Genomic DNA, 24,307 nt, shown 5'->3' with positions numbered 1-24,307 from the left:
CTCGATGTCTTCTTTACAGCATATTCCAGGTGCGTTTTGAAGTTTAGACGACTGTCAATCATCACTGCTAGTATTTAATAGCGGGTTTTGAACTAATAGTTACGGTCCCAACATTCACATTTATAGTTTCTACTATCTTTCTGGTGCTTTCTGGAGGTAGTCCTACTCGGTCTTAGGCTCAGCTAATTCCAATTTCATATACCTTAGCCAAGTATTGATCCTGCTTACTGGTTCGCTAGCGATCCTCTCAATTGCTGGATTTGCTTTGCTACCATTACCACCGCGATGCCATTCACGAATCCAATGACTATAGTTCTAGGGTTCATATCCAGTCTTAGAACCCCGTCATACATTAAGTTGCATAGCAGTGGGCCTAGAATTGATCCTTGAGGAACCCTTCCGTTCACGATATATCTATCACTTCTGAACCTCAGTTTAGGGTCCGCGACTAGACGGCCCTAATTTTGCGAGGGTTTCTAGTATACGCTGCCAGCTAGCTGTGTTAAGGGGGAAGTCTACTGTGACAAGGGAAAAAACAGGCTTATTTTCCGGATTTTATTTCTAACAAAATATTGCTCGTACATAAAATCTATTTAAACTCTTATCTTTATTATATATTTAAGTTTTTGAAAAAAAAAATTTTAAGTCAAAATATTCAAAATGGCCGCTGTGGCACTTCTGCAAGCGCAGGTCCGCTTTTCTTAGGTGCCTAAACGGTGTACATGAAATCTTACGTTTCGGTGATCTAAAACAAAAAAACAAAATATTGTTATCATATACATAGTATTGACTCTCGTCTGACGTAGGATTATGTCGATAAAAAATTTTGGCGTTGAAAAAAAAATTCTTGAAATTTTTTTCTTTTTTTTTGCCTAAAATTGATGTTACTATTGTTTATAACAATTTAACAAATAACGATATCAAAAAAATCCTATGTCAGACGAGAGACACTATTACAGAGAATATATAATTAAATTTTTAAGCTGATTCATTTATCAGAACTCGAGATATCGTGTACACCGTATACAAAAACTTAGTTTCGAGAAAAATGCGTTTAAAGTTTCAGTATAGCAGGTACGCGCTTTGGAGCGCTTCGGGAAAAGGTCGAAATTTCAACGAAGAAAAATTTAGCCAGCTGTAACACATATTGTACCTTATTTAAGATGGTTCAAAGTATTTTTTAAGCTAATAAAAAAAATCGATTTTTTGAAAAATTCACAGTAGACTTCCCCCTTAAACGCGTTTCTAACGTCTAGAGTTACCATAGCGCAGTATTCCATCTCCCGCCGCGCCATCTCTTGCCTTCAATGGCTTCTGTTGCTAAATTTACCACGCAGTTGATAGTATCAACAGTTAAGCGGGATTTCCTGAAGCCAAACTGGTATGTGGATAGAATACCTTTCTCTTCAGTGAAAGATGACAACCTGTCGCAAATAATTCTCTCCAGAATTTTCCCCATTTTGTCCAGTAGACATAGACGGCAAGACTCGGGTTCGTCAGGCGTTTTGTTGCCCTTGGGTAAAAGCTCAAGTGTTTGCTTCCTCCCCCTCTTTGGGAAAGTTCCTTCGTTAAAGCAGGTTTAAAATACTGCTAGAAATACGTCTGGACGTTTGGAAATCGCTAATTTCAGGGCTTTATTTGATAAACCATCTAGACCTGGAACTTTCTTAGACTTTATTTTATTACGCCCCGCTTTCAGTTCTTGTTCGGTGACACGACGGATGTCAACTGCTTCGTGTGGTATGCAGGATGATAATATGTTTTCAGATCTTTGGGAGAAGAGAGTAGTAACATATTTACGGAACCTTACTGAGCAAGAAATTTGGGGTGTGTGTACACTTTTCGCTTTGGATAATACCACCCGGTAGGCGGTGCCCAGGGGTTGAAGCTTTTTGAAACTCTCTTGCTTGCTAGTTTTAATGGATTTTTTAGCGCTCACCTGGCTGAGATTTTGAACATTTTCAACAAAATCGGACGTCTCTCTACTGCGCTGCATCTTGCGTCTAGCGCGGAGGCATTGAGATCTTAGTGATTTGATATTTTTGTTCCACTAGTAGCAAGGATATATGTGTTGGTGCATTACTTGCCTAGGCATGGAGGCATCACAAGCTTCTATTAGTCCTTCTACTACGAGTTTCTTACTATTCTCGGCAGAACCAGCAGGGGGCTGAAGTTGCTCAATCATATATTTTATTACTTCGCTATCAAGCTTCTCGTCCTTCTACTTTGGACCTGTCAGCTTGGGTGCAATTTTAAGCCTCATTTGATATTATGTCCATTATGATAGCTTGATTATCACTGTGGGTGTAGCCCTCACTCACCCTCCATTTGATCTTTTGAACAAGGAAATCATTTGCCAGGCTAATACAGGGTGAACAATATGAAGTGTTACCTATTAAAAACACCATAACTTTTTTGTGTGAAGTTAGTTTTTATTGATTTCAACGACAAAATTGTTCAAAAATGATTACAATTTTAACATATATTCACTTTAGCTCGATATGACCACCTTTAGCTTTGACTATAGCCTTCAAACGGCCAAAAAATGAGTTGCATGCTGCACGAATGTGATCTTGTGGTATTTTGGCCATACTGGCATATTTTTTAGTCCTCACCTTGCTCTCCAAAATGGACCAGATGGAGTAGTCCATCGGATTTGCGTCTGGCGAATTCGAAAGCCATTGTGTGGACGAAATGAAGTATGGAACATGACTTTAACCATTCTTGGTTCACACGAGCTTTATGAGACGGTGCCGAGTCCTGTTGGAACGTCCATGGTCTACGACCGAAATGTTTGCGTGTCCACGGCTCTAAAGCAGCTTCTAAAACATTTTCCCGATAATAAGTCGCATTCACTTTGACACCAGGCTCGATAAAAACGATTGGAGAGCGTCCATAAGCTGCTACTGCGGCCCAAACCATTACTTGCGATGGGAAATTGCTTCGAGTGGCCATACGTAGGCTCAAATTCTCGTATGGGCGTTCGGTCAAGTTATCACGATCGTTTTGAGTGTTTTTGAACTGCCCATTTGGGACATTTTTTTCATCAGAAAACACAATGTTAGGAAATTCGCTACGTTCGTGCAAGCGCAACAACTCATTTGCTCTTTCGCACCGAACGTTTTTTTGCTGGGGTGAAGATCGTGTGCTTTTTGGAACTTGTAAGCCTTGAGCTTGAGCTCATTTTTCAATATGCGTCGAATGCTGTCTTGCGATATTTTCAGTTCTTTGGCCATTTTTCTTCCACTTCGACGTGGATTTCGTTCAAGTCGAACCTTCATTTTCCAAACCTTTTCCGGCATTGTTGCGGTTTTTTTGGTCCACCTCCATAGCGTTTTGCAATGCTACCAGTATCATTGTAGCATTTTATAGTACGATACACAAACATTTTATTCACTTTGAGGTGACTGAGCTCACGAACAATGGCTGGTTGTGATTTTCCAGCCAAATATAACGCAATCACACTATTACGTTTGAGTTCCATCACAGACAAAAAAATTCAACAAAACTGAGACGCAAATGCTTTTGATGGCTTATAAACAATATATTGAACTGTCATTAGAACAATTTTGACATTGATGTCATGAGCTCTTTTACAGATGCAAGCAGTGTGAAGTTGGTAACACTTCATATCGTTCACCCTGTATCTATGACTGACGCCATTTCCATCTTATGGTAGGTGAAAGTTTACCCGCTATTGAGAACAGTAATGTGGAGTGGAGCAGATGCTTCAAGAAGGATTTATCCTTCTTTATATGTGCGTCGGCTGCTCCAGGCGTTGAAATCATCTGCACACCTGAAGGACTGACTTATAATGGCAATATCTGCTTTAATTTCTTTAACTCTTTGTGATAATATGTCTTAGGCGGCCTCACAGTGGTTAAGATTTATCGGAACAATTCTTATTTGCTTTTATTTGTTAGAGCTCTCCTGAATGCAGGGCACCTTTTTTTTTTTTGTTTCTCCTTATTCACTCCACTCGGCTGCATAGGGCCTCGACAAGACTCAGTCTTGCGTTGGTTTCATTAATCTATTTGCTTTCTGACAGGGTAGGTGATTAGCCTGCGCTAGAAGTACTAAGTAATGGGAATGCCCACCTGTCGGTGCTTAGGAAAAACGCTTTCTTACTGTTTGATGCGCCATCTGTGTGTCAAATTTTTCTGTCATGAGGATCGCACAGATGGTTGAGGACTTCGCTAAATTTGGTGTGTCTGCGCTATTACCGCGATTGCCCGCTTCCTCTTGCTGGCGCCACTGATGCAATGTGTAACTGAGTCTTTTTCTTTATTTTTTTGCTTGCTTTAGCAGCCACAATGCAAGCAATGCGCTGACTTTTTGTGCGGGAGTAAGGATTGGAAAGATAAGGTTGTTGGGGTTGAGGAATTTTTTATTTTTTTTATAGAAACTAGGAAAGTAGGTAAGTTTGGAAAAGTGCGAGGGCTGTGCTTTACGTGGGATTCGAACCAACAACCTCTGGAATGGCAGACTAGTGCACTTACTCTAGACTACCGAGGCCGCTATAGCAGAGCACCTATAGCTTCCGGTAATATTGTTGATGTTCTCCCTTCTGTAGGTCTCGCAGAGCACCCAACACCGCATTCCTGCACTGCTTAGATCTATTGAATGCGCTAGCACAGTTGCGCAACATTTGGCCGTATTCTAGACATCTATAGCATTTTTGTAACGAAACACGTTCTCGTAAGCGACAGACGACCCATCCAATTTTGACTTGGTCAATCTCCATTAGCTTTTTAGCTTTCAGAGCTGGCAGGCTAATGGTGGTCGTTTGAGTGTCCGCATAACGGACTTAACTTGTAACAGAACTTATAGCAGAACTAAGTATTTATATATGCACCCATATACAAATAATATGTACGTAAGTATGTCTTCTAAGTGCGCAACAGTCGCAGCAAATGGCCACTGTTTTAGCTTATATGTGTTATGTGCGCGCAGAAGCATACACTAAGATGAAAAAAACGCCTTTAGACGCATTTGGTATTGTTGGAAAGCTCAAACAGAAAAATTGTTAATTTTTATCTCAGTCTTAGTTTCATCGAAAATATAAAAGCTGCGAAAAAACAACGGTTTCAGCACACTCTAGTCCACACATATTTAGCAAAATCTTTCTATTTCCCTATTTTTGTCCACTTTTATATGGAATCGTGTGTCGTTACTCCTTTTTTCACTCTGTATACGAGCAAAGCCATCTTTATAACTCGACGCGATGATTCGCCTTACCGCATACTTCTTATTTTATCATTTATTTATTACTCTGTAATGCAGTGTTTAATGTGGTATTATTGGTTTAACATATCTTAACTATATTTCAGTGTAACTTTACATTTTGGATGCCAGCCAGACTTAAATTTAAAAAAAAATTGCCCATTTCAGTGTTAAACTATTATTATTTGTTACTAATTTATATAAAATAAAAGTATCATTAATTTCAGAAATAAATAATTTTATATATATGAATTATAATATATATCTTTGCTTTAGAATTTAAATGTTTTGGATATAATATACATAAATTGAATCAAGAACCTGTTTTAAGTATATCCCTTTACTCTTGCCCCTTAAGTTTATAGCTACTGAGAACAACTAACAAATATTTATTTTTCGCCGCCGTCACAGAAAGTTTTGCGGAGTAGAAATGAAAGTGGAGAAGTATGTTTTTTACTTTGAAGTTTAATATCGTTTTTTGATTGTTTTTTAGCAAGAAATTAATTCAAATGAAATTATGTTATTGGTCCATAACATGGTCGCCATATTGCTGTACTATAATTATTGAGTGTGGCGAACACACCTTAAATATTTATTTAAAATCAACATTAATGCTATTTTTGCATGTGATCAGATATAATGTTTGTACTGGTTTTTGCGAATGGTAACATAATACCTATGTGAGTGGAGTGAATTGAGACAATTGTCCCTTTTATTCCAAAGGTTTGATAAAACGTAAACAATACTAGTACTTGTATTAGTGTTTGCGTTACTTTCTTTGGCACTTGGTTTTTCCTCTGTCGTTCGTGGAAATCTTACCACGTCATTATTTTCTATAATTTGTTCCGAAATGTAATTCAGTAATGGTAGAGTTTGGACGTTTTGTATGAAGACTACTTCTGGGATAGCAAATAGGTTGCTTTCATAGCGCAACGTCCTACCTTTTATACCCTCCTCTTGTTTTGCATAAACAAAGTTTATGGGCAACAACAACTTATTTTGAATTTGCCGGCTTCAAAACAGTTTGAGTAGAGTCGACAGGCAGCAACAGTTTCACCGTATCCGACAACTGAAACAATCGCTGATTGGGTTAGCGACCTTGCAAGGGTCTCATGCCGTCCGTTTTGCCTTCATCGCAGCGTAGCAGCCTGCCGCCTTCGTCCACCATGCGTTTGGGAATTCAGATATTGTCTAATCGTTCTTCGAATCCAAATACGTTACGCCGACCGCTCTACAGTAGCGAAACGGAAGTCAACCGCCAACAATTATCACAGCAGGATATGTCAACATCCTGCCTAAAATGTGAACAGAATCTTAGGTTAGTTACCTGTAAAGAGTTCAAAACAATTAATATCTACAACAGATGAACATTTGTGAAAGTCAACCGTCTATGCTTCAGTTGCCTTCAACGAGGGCATAATTTACTGAAATGCTGCTCGAAAAGTGTATGTGGGCTCGATGAATGCAGTCGTATGCACAATCAGCTATTCCATCAGGCAGTTAATACGTCAAACTTTGAACCGCCTTCAGTTCAGTCTGTTGCAACGTTATCTGTACAGAACAATAGTGAACGTTTATTAAATTGTGGCACTCATAAGCTGAGTACCTGCTTATTTAAGATATTGCCAGTCATTCTTGTCGGATCTCGCACACGTAGTATTCAAGTTTATGCCATGTTAGATGAAGGTTCGTCATAATTTTGCACGAGGAATGATGGGTTGGATAACATCATTTAAGCATCTCTAAGAAAACGGCAAGCGTTAGTATTAATCAACCCATTCCTGTTGACACTCCGTTGGGTTGGGTAATTTATGGGCCAACTCTAGCAAAAATCAGTCCTATACCACATTCATATACGAAAGTCATATACGACACATAATTTACATCAATTGCTGGATGAGTATTTTAGAATAGAAGAGAAATTCTGTTACTAACCACAAAAAACATATGTCAACGATGTCAGATGGGTTTATTATGGCGAGAAGATCACATCAATCTACCGCAGAGCTACGCAATTGCCAAACGTAGACCAATTAACGTCGAAAATAAAATGTTAAAAGATGAATCTCACACAATAAGTTATAAAGCACAAATTAATAAATACAGTGTGCGCCATCTTTTGTGTCGGTATGTAAACGCTGAATAACTTTGTCATTTCCTAACCGATCGACTTCAACATTCATGTTTTCGATACGTCAATTCAGTACAATTTCAACCATTGATCGCTTTACACCGAAACTACCGAGCTCGACGCTATAAAACCCGAAATGCTTAACAAGGTGATGATAAACGCGGAAAAAAGTTCGCAGTTTGTGATTGCTAATAAAGGTGGCCACTTAATTGATATTGTATTCAAAAAATAGTTTAAATAAATTGTAAATAACCGAACCAAATAAAAATACCTCACTTATACAAATCAGTTGTTTTTTTTCATACTGACATAAAAGATGGGGCACCCTGTACAAATTATTATCCGCCAAAGAAGCTCAGCAACAAGGTCCAACCACATCTTACTTGCCTCATTTTGGTGTTCTAACCGCACATAAGCCACAAAAACTTGGTATTGCATTCGACCCATCTGCTATAGTCTCAAACATTTCCTTAAACTCTTTGCTATTCAAGAGACCATTGATGACTGTAATGTTTAAGTTCCGCCAACGAGGGATTGCTGTCGCAGGTGATACACTGCTGGTCTTAGGTTAGACGCATGTTTAGTTGCATACAACTTTGCTTCATATTTATTTATTAAAAGACGATAGAAAAGAAGTTGATATGCAAAAACATTTCTTATTTAATGATACTTTAAACATAATATTCAAATGATTATACATATTTAACAAAATTGTGTTTTTCAAACATTTTCTTAAAGCTACTCAAAATAAGGCGAATTTTTCTTGGTCATTAGAATAGACGCACTTTGGCTTTTTAATGTTTATAAGAAAAGTATTTGGATTTCAACTTAAATTACTATTTGATTTATTTGAAAAAAAAAAAAAATAATTTCAGTAATGAGTACTGCCTCATTTGTTAGTAATAACTTCATAAATCCGGTCCTTTATAGAATGATACAAGGAATCTATGTAGTTCAAGGAAATCTCGCTCCAAGCACGTTTAATATCTGCAGTTAATGTTTTCTTATCTTCGTATTGTTTTCCTCCTTCGTATACCTTCCGTGTTAGCCAGCCCCAAACATTTTCAATTACGTTAAGATCTGGAGAATATGGTGGCCAGGTCATGATCTTAACGTTTTGACTCGAAATAAAAGATTTTACTACTCGAGAGTTATGAATAGGAGCATTGTCTTGTTGAAAAATCCAAGGAATTGGTCCAAAGAGATCTTTTAATTTTGGAAATACGGACTCCAACAATGTTTTGAAGCGATCGCCGTTCATCTTTTGATCGATAACAATCAAGTCAATCGTTCCATAAAACGTGATAGCACCCCACACCATTATTCCCCCTTCTCGGCTATGGTGGCGACTTAAATATAGCTCATCTTTCCGCAAATCGTGATAATAATATTGAAATCCATCAGGGTCATCTAAATTAAATCGTTTTTCATCAGTAAATACAACTGAACGCCAATCATTTAGTCTTGTATTGTATTCATGTATGTATTCTTTCGCGAATTGAAGCCGGTTTTCTTTGCGTATTGCATTCAAAGGGGGTTTTATCTTGATTTTTAGACGCTGCAGATGTTCTGCATTTCTGATCGTACGCTGAACAGTTGATAAGCTTGCTTTTACTCCGGCCAATTCCTTGATCTTAGCAGCAGATGTAGTCGAATTCGAAGCAATTCTAACAATTTGGCGTACTGCTTGTTTTGATAGTGCCTTTTTCCCCTTTGAAGTTATTTCCATATGCCTCTGGATCCTTCAAATATCTGTCAACAGTTCTGGAGCTGCGATTTATTTGTTTGGCAATGTTCCGATTGGGCAGTCCTTGCAAGTGAAGAAAGTCTACTTCTTGACGTTCCAATAAGCTCATAGCGGCAGCTTTTCCCATTTTTTTTCTTCAAATGTAGCTCGAATACACTTTATTTCTTTATTTTTGATATTTTTTCTATACGAAAATTTACACTTGTCCACGTAATACGAAGAAATTTAAGCTGCGTCTAATTCAATGACCAACCGAAAACACGTGTGATTGCCATAGAAATTTCTATAATCTCCGAATGTACAGTTTTTTTTTTTCGCAAATCAACCAGCTGTCAGCATTTTTTTTGTCGAACAAGATTCGCACTTTGATAAGAAAAGCATTTTGGACAATTAGAACAAGCATGATAATAAATAATTGATTTTGTTTAAAAAAAACGATGGTGCGTCTAACCTAAGACCAGCAGTATATGGAAGAAATGTTGTCACAAGGTGCTGACATACACTCGCCATGATTTCTGTGGAGGGATGGAAATCCATTAAAAGAGATTGAAGTGTATGCGATGACATTGATATTTGGTGCCGCATGCTCTCCATGTTGTCGTTGTTATGGACTACTTCAGTAAGTGGCCAGAAGTGTGGGCTCTACCAAACCAAGAGGCCAAAACCATTGCTGCGGTTTTTGTGACTCGGTTTAGAGTAACTATTGAGTTGCACTCAGCCCAAGGAAGGAACTTCGAATTGTAGGAAATTAGGAAAACACGTACAATACCCTTGCACCCCCAACCAAATAGAATAGTCGAAAGATTCAACCGCACTCTGGAGGAGCACTTGCGAAAGGTAGTACGAAAGTTCCAAAGAAGTTGGGACAAACACATCCAAATGTTCCTGTCCCTCATCTGGACATGAAACTACTGGCCAATCGCCTGCTAGGTCCATTTTTGGAAGCGACTTAAGGCTTACGGGTAATTTATCGATCGGATTAGGTGTCGCTCTTGAAATGAACGTAAGCAGTCATTGCGAAACACTGCAGGATGACATGGAAGAATTAACCATCATGTGAGACAGAATACCCAGCTAGAAAGTAACAAGATGAAGGACAGATTTGACCGTGCGAAGTTCACAGCACGGACTTAGCGAAGAAAGTTTGGTACTTCTCCTTCTACTTTGATACTTCTTTATAAATAAAGGGATTTCTCCAAAACTACAACGGTCCTGAGAAGGTCCATATAAGGTGATTAAAAGATTGAATGATGTGGTATATCGTAAACAGCAATGCCAAGTTGGACAGGGAAAATCCAAGTAGTAAATCTGGAAATATTGTTAATATTTAAATCGAAAGGATTGGTGTCTAATCAGACTTAAACGGAGGGCAGTGTTACAATCGCGAAGTTTCGCGAACCGACTGGCAACAATAGCATGAATCAGCCTTGATGGAGACAGCAGATAGTGAGGCATTTCACACTTTCTGGGACTACCGCTATATGAGTTAGACGAAGACGGCAGGTGACTACAAAGCTACTGCTACAACAGAACTCACCAGAAGATACGAGCTGCCAGATCTAGAAATTACGATAGTTATTCAGCACATGTATATAAGCCGAAGTGCATGCGCATGGGGGATGTAGCATGTTATACTTTTAAGCAAATAATTGATATAGAGTGATTCAGTCTTAAGCTGAACGGGTACACTTAGAAGTAAAGTGTTTGAAATAAAGTAAAGCAAGTGTTGGTTGGTTGGTTATTCATCCAGAATCCAACAAGCGCTTCCGCACCATTTTGTTGCCACATCCTCGTTACCATCTCTTTGACACTATGTTTAAGAACCTTATTAGGTTGTTGACGTCTATGCCAGACAGTTGTTCGAGACTCTCGAACAGCGGTGTGCCCAGGATTTACATTCTGTCCTTCCATAGGGCAGGGCATTCACAGAGGAAATGGAGGATTGTTTCCTTTTTATCCGGTTGTTTGCAACTGTGACAGTATGTGTTGCGGGGGATGCCCATTTTGGCTGCTTGTTCTTCGATAGACCAAAAGCCAGTTATGACTGCCGTTATTCTCCAGGCGTCTAGTCGTTTCATGTTTATCAATGTCGACGATTGCTTGAGGTTGTAGATCCAATCGTCCCAATGGAAGAGTCAAGCAGAGCCAAGAGTCGATAGCAGAAAATCGCCGAACACACAAAACATTTATCCTATTTATGCCTCTCACAAATAAACTAAAGGTGCTATTATGCTAAAACCGTTAACATATCTTTGAGACGAGTATACCAACATAAAAAGAAATAACAATCGAAAGTCGAATGTACTTAGCCCACGAAATTTGAAAATTTGCTTTATTGTTTGAACACACCCGTACAGCAGAGAACGTTAAATATAGAGAAGTCTTAATGACAGGAAAGTGTTCATTTTCGAGGGGTACTCGTCTCGCGAAGACAATTTCACCACAGACACATTTTTCAACAAAAATTAACAGTAAGGGGCTGAATTATGTAAATTTAGCAGCAGTCGATAAGAATTTGTTGGTGATTAGAAGCAAAGAATGCTAGGTAGCTTTTTAATATGACCTATATATTTGAATTTCTCCAAATCATCCAAATTATGTACATATGTTATGTCTGTCTGTCTGGTGTCTGTAAAACTTTGTTGAATTCCCTTCAACTGAATCAAAATCCTCTATAGCAAACGCTGCATTACCAGGCGCACAGGAAGATGGCATATGCAAATGTAAATTTGTGAATTTATATACATTTGCGCATATGTATATGCTGTGTGTATGTGTGCTCACCAGCCACAGCTCAAGATAAAACGGTAAAACTTCGCAAGAAATCCAGCGCGCACTCATGGCGCAGCGCATATTCATAGGCACAGCATTGTACATATACACATATTTACGTACATATATTGATGCATACATATGTACGAAGCCGCGGGCACTCGACTTGACAAAAATTGAAGATTTATCAAATATTGGCAAATAATTCTACGCGAAGTATTCCAATATTGACTATTTTCGAATTGTCGAGAAAATTGGCATATGGGCGGCTCGTTTTATGAATGAAAGTTCTTGCTCTTAGAACTATGAGCTCGAATTTATCAATGAATTTTTTGAAGATGAGTTTTTGTTGCACAGTACAATAGTTGAAACTGTTCGGCGCCGTCGCGACTGTTCAGCGCTATGGCAACTAGAATGATGGCCGCTACGCCTGCGTCTATGACTGCATTTTGTTCTTGTAGTCGCGAGGCATAGAATTTTAGCTTTGAACGACATACGCATTTTGAGGAATAAAGCGAATGTCCTGTGTGTGCGGTTGTATGTACATGCATATGTGTGTTGTTTTGCTTGAATTCAATATTTATATTTGCATATGCCATATTCCTGTGTGCCTGGTAATGAAGCGTTTTGTATACAGAATTTTTTGATTTGTTTGAAGGGATATGGGCACCAAGTGTACATACGCACATACAAATATGTACATGAGTATTCAAAAGAAATTTGTTTTAGCATTTGTGAGGCAGGAATTTGATCATTAGGTTATTTACATGAAATATAAGGCGATGCTCGTGAGATAGGTCATGTTGCTTCAGTGCACACATATGCGTGCAACATATACATATTTAATAAAGATGCAATTGAATTTAGTTGTCCCATATATGCAAATACGTTTCTTTGAAGTTTTCCTTTATTTATTTTAAAGTTTTATACTATCTAGAAAATGCATACATACAAATGTATGTATATTATTATTCCCTGTAATAAAATGTAAATTGAAAAAGATTTGGTTTGCCAAAGGGACAAATAAATGCATGTTCAAATGTAAATACATATGTCGATATACCAAAACACTTGTATGCTATGAATTAATTTCGACTCAAAAAATTAGTAAAAATTTTCATCAAATTTGTTTAGTTTTAAATTTACTAAAACGCACATACCAAAATGTGAGAGGTCGTTTTATAATGTATTTTTTTAAATTAAATCAAAATATTAAAGTTACTTTGATTTGATTTGGCGCATATAATAAATTCAATCATTTTTTCTTCATCACCTTTGTTTGAAAATACAAATTGAATAAATTTTCGTTTACCAAGGGAACATAAAAATGCACAAGCAAATGCCTTGCAAAATGCCGTCGGCATTCGTCAATTTGATTTCATACAGAAACCAAAAATTGAGCAGAGCCAATGTACTTGTACATAATTCACTGTAATCAGCCCTGTTAAGAACTTCCCCGCTGTCGAGTTAAGCGAGGTGAAATAGTGTTCGCGGTTTCACTTCATTTTTGACAATTCACACTATTCGTAGCTCGTGAGAATTCTCTATATTTAACGTTCTCTGCGTACAGCATCACCAACCATGAGGCATATCATTAAAGCAACAAAAAACGTTTCTATTAAAAATGTATAAAATTGTGATTTGAAAAAATATTTTTTTAAAGATAGTCGGAAAGTCAGAGCATTTGTGTGCTTAACGAGTACCTTAAGCAAATTCAGTAGTTCGTGCAAAGTAAGCTCTAGGAAGAGCGAGGCTTTAAATTGAATGATATAATTAAATAAAGTCTGTTGTATACATATGTTAAGTAGAACTCTAACGAAAGTGTGCTCCAACTCAGGGCTCCGATTATGCGCTCTTGAATACACTTTTAGAGTAAACAAATTAGTTGAGGACATGCATATATATATAATATTATATATGGCTATAACTTCCTGAAACCATTATATTTCTTTTTGCTGGTTCTCCGATAAGACATTGAGAACTACTATTTCACTCAAGAAATGAAGAGACATTCAGTTATTGTCGCTATATATAGTATGTGCAAATGGCATCGATTTAGAAATATATAATTTTCTTATGTCGGCCGTTCGTTCATTCACAAGGTTCGCCGAGATTAGAAAGCATCAAGCAGTGAAACAGCATCTGTTGCAAATCGTAAAATCAATGAGGGCCCTTACGAGAGAGCTTACATAATGTTTCTGAAGGTCTTATCCGTCGAGTGGTCCGTAAAGATCCCCTGTATAAATCCTACGTTATGCGCAGAAGACATTTTATGTCGGAGCAAACACCGACAGCGCCCGAGATATATAAAGTTCCTTCTATTGTCATGCATACGAAGTATCCAGCCGCCTTTATTTAGGTTTTGTGAGATGCGATGTGGGATCGTGACAAACGATTGGAGGGCTGAAAATTCCCATGACCACGTAACACCGTTCCATTTGTGGAAGAGTATCAAGACGCTCGCCACAAATAGGAGGAGGAGCACGGGCACACACCCAAAAAGGATGTACGCGCCAATTATACATATCCATATATATATACACATATATATCGCACCCTAAATACAAAAGGGTCACAACTCAAAATTTTTCACACTCGAGCTTGACTTGTTTACAGTAGCACAGAAAACAAACTATGTGACATATCACGCTGAAATTTGCCATGTAAGCTTATAACAGTCCTACCAAAAAACAAAAAATTTATTTTTGCCATATGTCATCCGCGGGCCGTTTTATTGATAACGTCTCGTTCATATTTGAGCAGAAGGAACATTTTGAGTTGTGACCCTTTTGTATTTAGGGTGCGATATATATAATACATATATCTATATATATATATATAATATATAAAAATGAATGCCATTTTTCGTTGAGACTTTATAACTCAAGAACGGGCTCACCTATCCAAACCAAATTTTTAGGCTTTGTTTGGACTATTCAGTAGATGGTTTGTGTTTTGAAATTTTAAGAATCGGATACAAGGGTCTCGATAAATAGGCCAAAACGTGAACCCGGGTAACCCTAGGATGTGTTTGTACAATATGGGTAGCAAATGGAAGCTGTTGATGATTTCTATAGTATAGAGTATTTTTCATACCGTTCCGTGACTAGGGTCTCGAGATATAATCCAAAACGTAGACCCGGGTAACCCTAGGATGTGTTTGTACAATATGGGTAGCAAATGGAAGCTGCTGATGATTCTAAAGTATAGAGTATTTTTGATGCCGCTCCGTGACTAGGGTCTCGAGATATCGGCCAAAATGTGGACCCCGATAACTTAAGGATGTATTCGTACAATATGGGTAGCAAATTGGAGCTGTTGATGATTGCTATAGTATAGAGTATTTAGGGTCTCAAGATATAGACCAAAACGTGGACCTGGATAACCCTAGGATGTGTTTGAACCACATGAGAATCCATTGTAAGTTGTTGATAAATGCTAATGAAAAGAGGACTTTTCTTTTGCTGGGTAACTAAGGACTCCAGATATAGACCAATTGGGAACTCGCCTTCAGGTTAAGAGATTGCATTCTTATGTACTACAACCAGTTAAAATGGTATATTCAATCACATAACAATATATTCTTTTTACCTGTAGGCGAGTTCCCAATTGCAAAATCAGAAACAGAGAATCGGCCGTTGGAATGTATCAAACCACTTTTTTATTGTACTTACCTTTCTATATTACTTCCACTCATTTCGATGTAAGAATAAGCACAAAGTATTTTTATTTGAGAATGGCACATTTTGTTCGTGCTTACATTTTGTGTGAAGAGATATGTGAACGTAGACAAAAATGTTAATCAGCATGTTAAAAACAAATCAAAACAAACCTCATTACTTATTTCCTTCATGGTAAACGTTTCAAAAATTTCACCACACATATGTTACATTTTTTTTTTTATTTAACTCGTACCTAACAAGTTTTATTTAACTCGTAAACACACCAAAAACCCATTTGTTTGGTCAGATTCATCCCACTTAGCCAGCGGATTATACGTTTTCCTATTAACATACATACATCAATAATAGTTTAATCATTTACTAAACAATTTGTTACCTACTTAGCTACGCTCTTTCGCTCTCAAAATTTATGAACTTTCCTCTTAACTAGCATACTTATTATTCCCACCTACAAACTTACTTGCATTATATTTATATCAACATGTAGGTATGTATGTAGCAGGCAGATCGACAAACAAAGTAGGCTTTGAAAAGACATCGAACTATATTACGGTGCATTTATTTTGCATAGAGAAATACATGAATATTTTGTATAGATAGGTATATAGAGCTTTGACTCTTAGCATTAAGAAAATTCAAATTAGGAGAATATATGACATTGGAGTGTAAACATCGCTGGAGCGTTTTCTTCAGTAGTGTCCGAAATTACCGCGGTGCAAAATTATTAGTTATTATAGTGTTTTTTTTTTTTAATAATTATTGAAGTTTGTGTGAATTTGTGAAAAGAAGAAATATAGCGCAAAGCGAATTTCCGAGCAAACAACGGTAAGTTTTGAACTGTTGAAGTGAATTACACGAATGCATGTGTTTCCTTATTTGAAAAAACATATGGTGTACCACTATTAATGTAGGCATTTTTTTAAATTGAATGTATTCTTTTTTAATTGAAAGAAAAATGCCACGACCCACACGAGGAAATATAGGTCGACGAACGCGTCATGTAAATGCTACGGCATTACAAAGGCGATCACAGACTCCAGATGAACGAGCACAAGCTAATGCATCGCAGCGTGAACGTAATGCACGAAATAGATCTGTTGCACCTGAAATTATGCGTGCTGCTTTTAATTACAACAGTCAGATTAATTACAGTATGTACGGATATATTGGAATAATGGACGCAATATGTCCACATTGTGATGCGGCTGAATTTCCAGGTGAAACGCCCGGCATGTGTTGTGCTAATGGCAAAGTGAGATTGCCACCATTAGAAACTCCACCCGAACCATTGTCTTCATTAATTTTTGGGACTTCTGAAAATTCGAAGCACTTTTTGAGTCATATTCAACAATACAATTCGGCATTTCAAATGACTTCTTTTGGTACTGCTAACATTATTAGAGATAATTTTATGCCGACGTTTAAGGTATATACTTAAACAGGATTGTCCCAATCAATCTGAATCATAAAAGTATTCTATAGTTTTAAAAATTATTATGCAAGATATACCTAAAATTGCATACATGTTGCAGATTCAGGGCCAAATTTATCATCAAGCTGGTTCGTTATTGCCATACCCCGACGCTGATTATCAATTTTTGCAAATTTATTTTATTGGTGATGAAAATCGTGAATTGGATCAACGTTGTGCAATTGCTTTGAATACAAGGCGAGAAATTATTTGTGAGCTATAAAGGTTTTTCCATCAACATAACGCATTAGTTCAATTGTTCAAAATTGCTCTCGATCGTATGCCATCTGATAATCACAAAATCGTAATAAGGGCTGATAGAACACCTTTTGGAGAGCATGAAAGGCGATTCAATGCACCGACAATTGATTAGGTTGCAATTGTAATTCGTGGTGATCAGTTTCAATCGCGTGATATTATACTTCATCGCAGAAATGAGCAATTGCAACGTGTTTCGGAACTTCATCGTAGTTACGACGCATTACAATACCCAATATTGCATTGGAAAGGTGACGATGGCTACCATATCAATATACCAATGATTGATCCACGAACAGGTAAATAATATTTTCAGTGTGTTGACATTTCATCATTTGTAGAAATTTCTTAAGTCACAAGTTAGTGCCATGAATTTTTATTCTTATCGATTGATGGTTCGTCCACAAGAACAAAATTATATCTTGTCTATCTCTCGTAAACTATATCATCAGTACATCGTTGATATGTATGCCAAAATAGAAACAGAACGTCTTAATTTTATTCGTTTCAACCAAGCAAAATTAAGATCTGAACAATATATTCATTTGCTAGATGCGATAGCGAATGATGCTAATATTAATGACATCGGATGTTTAACTATATTGCCATCTTCGTATATTGGTAGCCCACGGAATATGAACGAATATGCACAAGACGCAATGTGTTATGTACGAAAATACGGTCGACCGGATCTGTTCATTACATTTACATGTAATCCGCAGTGGGATGACATCAAAAACAATTTATTTGCACGACAGTCGGCAACCGATCGTCATGACATTACTGCGCGTGTTTTTCGGCAAAAATGTAAAGCACTTATTGATTTAATTGTGAAATTATAAGTATTTGGGGAGGTGCGTTGTCATATGTACTCCATCGAATGGCAGAAAAGGGGATTGCCGCACGCACATATACTAATTTGGCTGGTACATAAAATAACTCCGGATCAAATCGATAGCCTTATATCAGCTGAAATTCCTAACCACACTGCTGATCCTGAGTTATTTCAAGTTGTCGTTAAAAACATGATACATGGACCGTGCGGTGAACTAAATGTGAATTCACCATGTATGATTGATGAAAAGTTTTCGAAACGATACCCAAGGCAATTTACTTTAGACACAATAACGGGCAATGACGGATATCCGTTGTATCGACGTAGATCACCTAATGATAATGGCAAAACGGCAATCATTAGAATGCATAACCAGAAAGTTGAAGTTGATAATCGTTGGGTGATTCCTATTGTCCATTATTATCGAAAATATTCAAGGCTCATATAAATGTGGAATATTGTAATTCTGTCAAATCCATTAAATATATTTGCAAGTATGTAAATAAAAAGAGCGATATCGCTATTTTCGGTGATAATAGAAATGATGAAATTACTCAGTATCAAATGAGTCGCTATATTAGTAGCAATGAAGCTGTCTGGAGGATTATGTCGTTTCCAATGCACGAAAGACATCCTGCGGTTGTTCACTTGGCTGTGCATCTTGAGAATGGCCAACGTGTTTATTTTAATGTAGCAAATTTGTTGGAAAGAACAGCGCAACCCCCAGCAACTACGTTAACAGGTTTTTTCAAATTATGCAAAACTGATACATTTGCGATAACTTTGTTATATTCTGAAGTGCCTCAGTATTACACATGGAATGTGTCTTCGAAAAAATTTCAAAGACGTTAACAAGGAACAGCAGTTCATGGACATCCTGGAATTTTCCAAACAGATGCGATTGGCAGAATATATACAGTACATCCAAACAATGTTGAGTGTTTTTATTTGAGATTGTTATTAGTTAACGTGAATGGCCCAAAATCATTTCAAGAATTGAGAACAGTCAACGGTCATTTGTGTGAAAATACCGTGAAGCATGCCAACTTTTGCATTTGTTGGAGGATGATGCACATTGGGATTCAACACTTCATGATGCATCTATTTCGGCTCATCCTCAACAAATACGAATGCTGTTATATTATCAACATGTATGCCATCAAATCCACTTGAATTATGAAACAAATATAAACATAATATTGCAGAAGATATTTTAATTCGTATGCGTCATCATGCAAGAAATCCTGATTTGTTGATAACTTTGGAAATGTACAACGAAGCTTTGATAATAATTGAAGATATGTGTCTGCGGATTGTAAATAAAACATAAGTACAATTGGGTATGACCGCACCAAATCGTGGCATGCATGATCTGTTTGATCGTGAATTGCAACGTGAGCAGGAATTCAATTCTAATGATTTGCGTTTATTTGTACAATCGAATATAACCAAAATGAATATTCAGCAAAAACATGTATATGACATAATCATGCAAGCCATTTCCAATAATGCAGGTGGGTTATATTTCTTGGATGCACCTGGTGGTACAGGCAAAACGTTCGTTATATCACTGATTTTAGCCACTATTCGATCGGAATAGAAAATTGCATTGGCACTTTCATATTCGGGAATTGCTGCTACATTATAAGAAGGTGGTCGTACAGCACACTCTGCATTAAAATTGACATTGAATGTACAGGTGATTGAAACTCCAACTTGCAATATTTCAAGAAATTCTGCTATGGCAAAAGTTCTGCGATTAACGTCAATTATTTTATGGGATGAGTGTACAATGGCGAATAAAAAATTACTAGAAGCATTTAATCGAACAATGCAAGATTTACGTGGTAACCAACAGCTTTTTGGTGGTGCTTTGATATTACTGTCAGGGGATTTTCGACAAACATTGCCTGTCATTCCTCGGTCAACTCCTGCTGATGAAATAAATGCCTGTTTGAAGTCATCAGTTCTTTGGAGATATGTACAAAAATTGCCACTGAACATTAATATGCGTATTCACCTACAAAATGATCCAGCTGCCCATGAGTTTTCAAAACAATTGTTACAAATTGGTGATGGCAAAATACAAATTGACAGAACCAACGGATTGATTACTGTACCGAACAATTTTTGTACAATTATGAAATCGATAGATGAATTGATTGAATGTGTTTTCCAAATATTTTTCAGAATTACAGAAATCATGATTGGTTGAGAGAACGCGCCATTTTAGCACCGAAGAACATTCATATCAATACCATTAATTTTCAAATTCAAGCAAAACTACCAGGTGTAGTCACGACATATAAATCAATTGACAGTGCTATGAATCAAGATGAGGCAATGAATTATCCAACTGAATTTTTAAATTCATTAGAATCGGGTGGTATGCCACCGCATTGCTTGAATCTGAAAGTGGGTTGTTTGATTATATTATTGCGAAATATTAATCCACCAAAACTGTGTAATGGCACCAGATTGGCAGTGAAAAATGTATTGTCAAATTTGATTGAAGAAATCAAAAGGAGAAGTTTGTTTAATACCGCGTATCCCTATGATTCCAACTGATATGTCATTTGAATTCAAACGATTACAATATCCTGTGCGTTTATCATTTGCGATGTCCATCAACAAAGCTCAAGGGCAAACACTTAACGTTTGTGGTGTGAATTTGGAGGAATCATGTTTTTCACATGGCCAACTTTATGTTGCCTGTTCCAGAGTCGGTACCCCCAGCCGTTTGTTTATTTATGCTCAAAATGGAAAAACAAAAAATATTGTTTATCCAAATGATTTGGATTAAGTTTTAAAATAGCTAGCAAATAATTAAATATATTTTTTTTTTATAAATGAAAATTATTTTATTTTATTTTTTTTTTTATTTTATAACGATATTTATTTTTGGCCGCCATATTGGATCCGCTATTTGGAATTCTTGAAATATGACTCCAGAATCGCAATCAGCGACCCCAAAAACCTTTTTAAAACAGGTTTCAAAAAAATCGAAATAATTTTTTTATTTTTGACCGCCATATTGGATCCGCCATTTTGAATTTAAAAAATCTGACTTCAGATTCGTAATCAGCGACCCCAAAAACCCCTTAGAAATACATTTTAAACAAATCGAAATAAATTAATATTTTCGGCCGCCATATTGGATCCGCCATTTTGAATTTTGGAAATCTGCTTCCGAAATCGTAATCTGCGACCCTAAGAACATAAAGAATCAGTATTACTTTTTTTTCATTGCTCCTGGTTTTCTTAGGAGCACACAAGATTTTAAATAAACTCTAATTTTTAGTCACCTTAGACGCCATAATTTGGACGCCATATTGAATTTCTCAATGGGCCAGACGGCTTTCAATAGTGGACATTCAGACGATCATTTTGAGACCTTGGACTTCAAAATCGGTCCCATAGAATTTTGGACCGGCTAGTGTACCGGTTGACATGGAACGTCCCATATATATACATAACACGGAATTTATGCCGCCTAACTCCCCAGATATAATTTACTGGATTACTACGTCAGGGGCGCAGTTGACCGTGCAACCAATAAGCATCCTCATAACAGCATAACACCTCCTCTTAAGGCTGCAATTCACATAATACCGTTATTTGATTCGGGCATGCAATGGTTTCCGGACCCGGTTCGGGGAGGTTATTGGAGTTAATTGAAATTTCATTGAGTGATTTTATAGATATTTTTGTATTATATAATTAATTTTGTGTAAAAAAAATCGTGAAGTTTCATTAAATTTTTTGGAAATGAAGGTAATTTATTTTACTTTCAAGTTGTCCTGATATACTGTGCACACCCTGTATACGCTGAACTAAGAAACTAAAAGGTGGTAAAGGAATTTATAAAGTTCCAAGACTGTAATTTGTTTTCAAAAACTTTCAGTATTTTAGTTCAATTTCAGACAAAAACCTGATAATTTCAAAATTGTACTCTACATAAGCGTTTGACTAACATCCAATTTAATTAATTTCATTATAAAACAAGAGCCCTAAATAAAACAAGAGTACTTTTCAAAACAAATAACCGTGCTGTGGACTCTATGTAGGAAATAAACCATTTGGATTTAGCTGTGCATATACATATTTCTTGTAACTTGTAACTTTTCCGTCGCTTCATGCTGAGATTGTTTTTAAGATTTTGGAGATCCATTGGGGAAAGATATAAAAAATTATGCAATAAAATATTTTGATTACATTTCTAGTTATTTCCCGAAATGAGTTTAATTTAAAACGTCGAAAAATAGTTTATAAATTAAGGGTTAACAACAAGAGTTCTACAATATGTTATCAACATATATTACCATATATTTTAGGTATGTATGAAGTATTTTCTAATATTGTAGATATTTTTTGTATGTACATATTTTACACTGCTGGATTCATTCACTTCCATTTTTTTCAAGAGTGGTGTTCGAAGATCGAAGGACGGTTGCAGATAGACATTACTCACTTTGCACTGGTGGTAATCTTTCTTCTTTGACTACCACTTCCGAAGGCCTCTCTTGAAATGAGTTAAACTGTGACAGAACTTGTACTAATGTTGCCAATGAACTATCCGGAATGTTTGACAAATCTGTAAATAAAATATAGAAAGTAAAAGTATAGGCCAATATACGTATAAGGAAACGTTTAAAGCATGCGCGGCAAATAAGTATACAATATTAGCAGCAAATCTGTACTCTGTCGAGACGAGCCAAGGTGCTCAAGTTCGATAACAACACATATTTCTTCAAATCAGACTATTCATGATTGGGCAATAAAAATTTAATATTATTTCTTTATTTATTATTTTTGTTATTTATTTATTATTAATAATCATTATTTTTATTTATATATTATTAGTATTAACTACTATTAATATATTACTATTATTTTTATTATTCCCTTATTCCTTGCTCATTCAATGATGATTATTTTAAATTTATACTTATTAGATATGCATCATGCATCGGATACATAAAATCTTAACTGATAGAGTCTTATAGTTTCACGTTATTTAAATACAAAAGGCCGACATCTTTAAAACACCATTAGCGCTATTAACTCATAAAATGTTATGAGCAACTGTAACAATCAATGATTGTACGTATGTATGAATGCATCGTCGGGTGCCGAAGTTAACACACTGAAAAGATATATTTATTGGTTTTGGCACCACAGTGACGCTTAAAATTAATTCTGATGTTAAGCTTACACAACCTATTTATCTCGATTCCTGCTGGTCGCACTGTTAGTTCCAATTCTCATCGTTCGCCTGCTGCTGCCAATGCTGATATTTGCAGTGCTGCTGGTGCACAAAGCTTTGTTGCTAAGCTAAGGCTCTCCGTTCTCCTGCTGCCGTTAATTCCACTTACGCTGTTGTCGCTAGTGCAGTGCTGGTATTAGTGCATTGGCTTGTGACAATAACAATTCACATTTTTATCCTGCTTCGCTCTCTAATCTTACTACTACTACTCCGTTAATATTCGCCCTTATCGCGAGTTATATTTTCACCCGAAAAATTTCACTTTTTTTGGTCGCCTTATCGGCATAGTATTTTTCATGTTCCAAAAATATTTCGCCTTATTAGCAGCTCTTTATTCGGGCGAAATGAACGAGCGGGAAACAGAAATTTATTCACTTTTGTTTTGCAGGCGAACACGAAAGAATTCAAATGTAAGTATTTTTTTCTTTTAAGCAATAGACATTTTTTAAATAAATATACTCTTATTTTTAGCAGTAAATCAATAAATAAATCGCAATCTGAGAGGCTGTTGGATGAAATGCTGCAAAACCCAGATATTGCAAGAGGGTTTGTGAAAGAAAATCGCCAGAAGGTGGCCGAATTCTGGAAGCAGCTTACTTTGGCGTTAAATAGCGTAGGCCCGCCTGTTAAGACTGAGTTTGAGTGGAAAAAGGTAAAAAGTTATGTTTATAAAGCCTGATTATTTTCACAAGCTATCTATTGACTAGGTATGGACTAACCAAAAACGCTACGTATACAAGAAGGCTTCACACAACAAAATGTATGAAAGAGGAACAGGAGGCGGACCCAATAGAACACAGACTTTTTCGAGTGCAGAAAGGGCAATATACCAACTGCTAGATATTAAAGAATCTGTTGATGGCATTGAAACTTCCCAATGTTATGGTTTGCCTGCAAAAAAAAAGGGTCAATCCTAATACG

At 36.6% G+C, this 24,307-nt stretch overlaps 1 protein-coding gene across 5 annotated transcripts in view; it reads right to left on the bottom strand.

The window, feature by feature from the left end:
- Positions 1-19,260: 19,260 nt before the first annotated feature.
- Positions 19,261-24,307, bottom strand: part of LOC128869205 (serine/threonine-protein kinase WNK1) — a 309,715-nt gene continuing 304,668 nt past the window's right edge. For 2 of the 5 annotated variants that reach the window (XM_054111724.1, XM_054111726.1), the window contains one exon: positions 19,266-22,714. In XM_054111724.1, the coding sequence (XP_053967699.1) occupies positions 22,584-22,714 (131 nt within the window). In that variant the 3' untranslated portion in view covers positions 19,266-22,583. Of the gene's footprint in view, positions 22,715-24,307 lie in introns of all 5 variants that reach the window. The other 3 variants (XM_054111731.1, XM_054111725.1, XM_054111732.1) reach the window with 3 other exon arrangements.

This window comes from Anastrepha ludens, chromosome X, assembly GCF_028408465.1.
Source record: "Anastrepha ludens isolate Willacy chromosome X, idAnaLude1.1, whole genome shotgun sequence".
NCBI classification, from domain to species: domain Eukaryota; kingdom Metazoa; phylum Arthropoda; class Insecta; order Diptera; family Tephritidae; genus Anastrepha; species Anastrepha ludens.
Note: the sequence above shows the minus strand (reverse complement) of the source record. Positions and strands in the feature narration are given on the sequence as shown.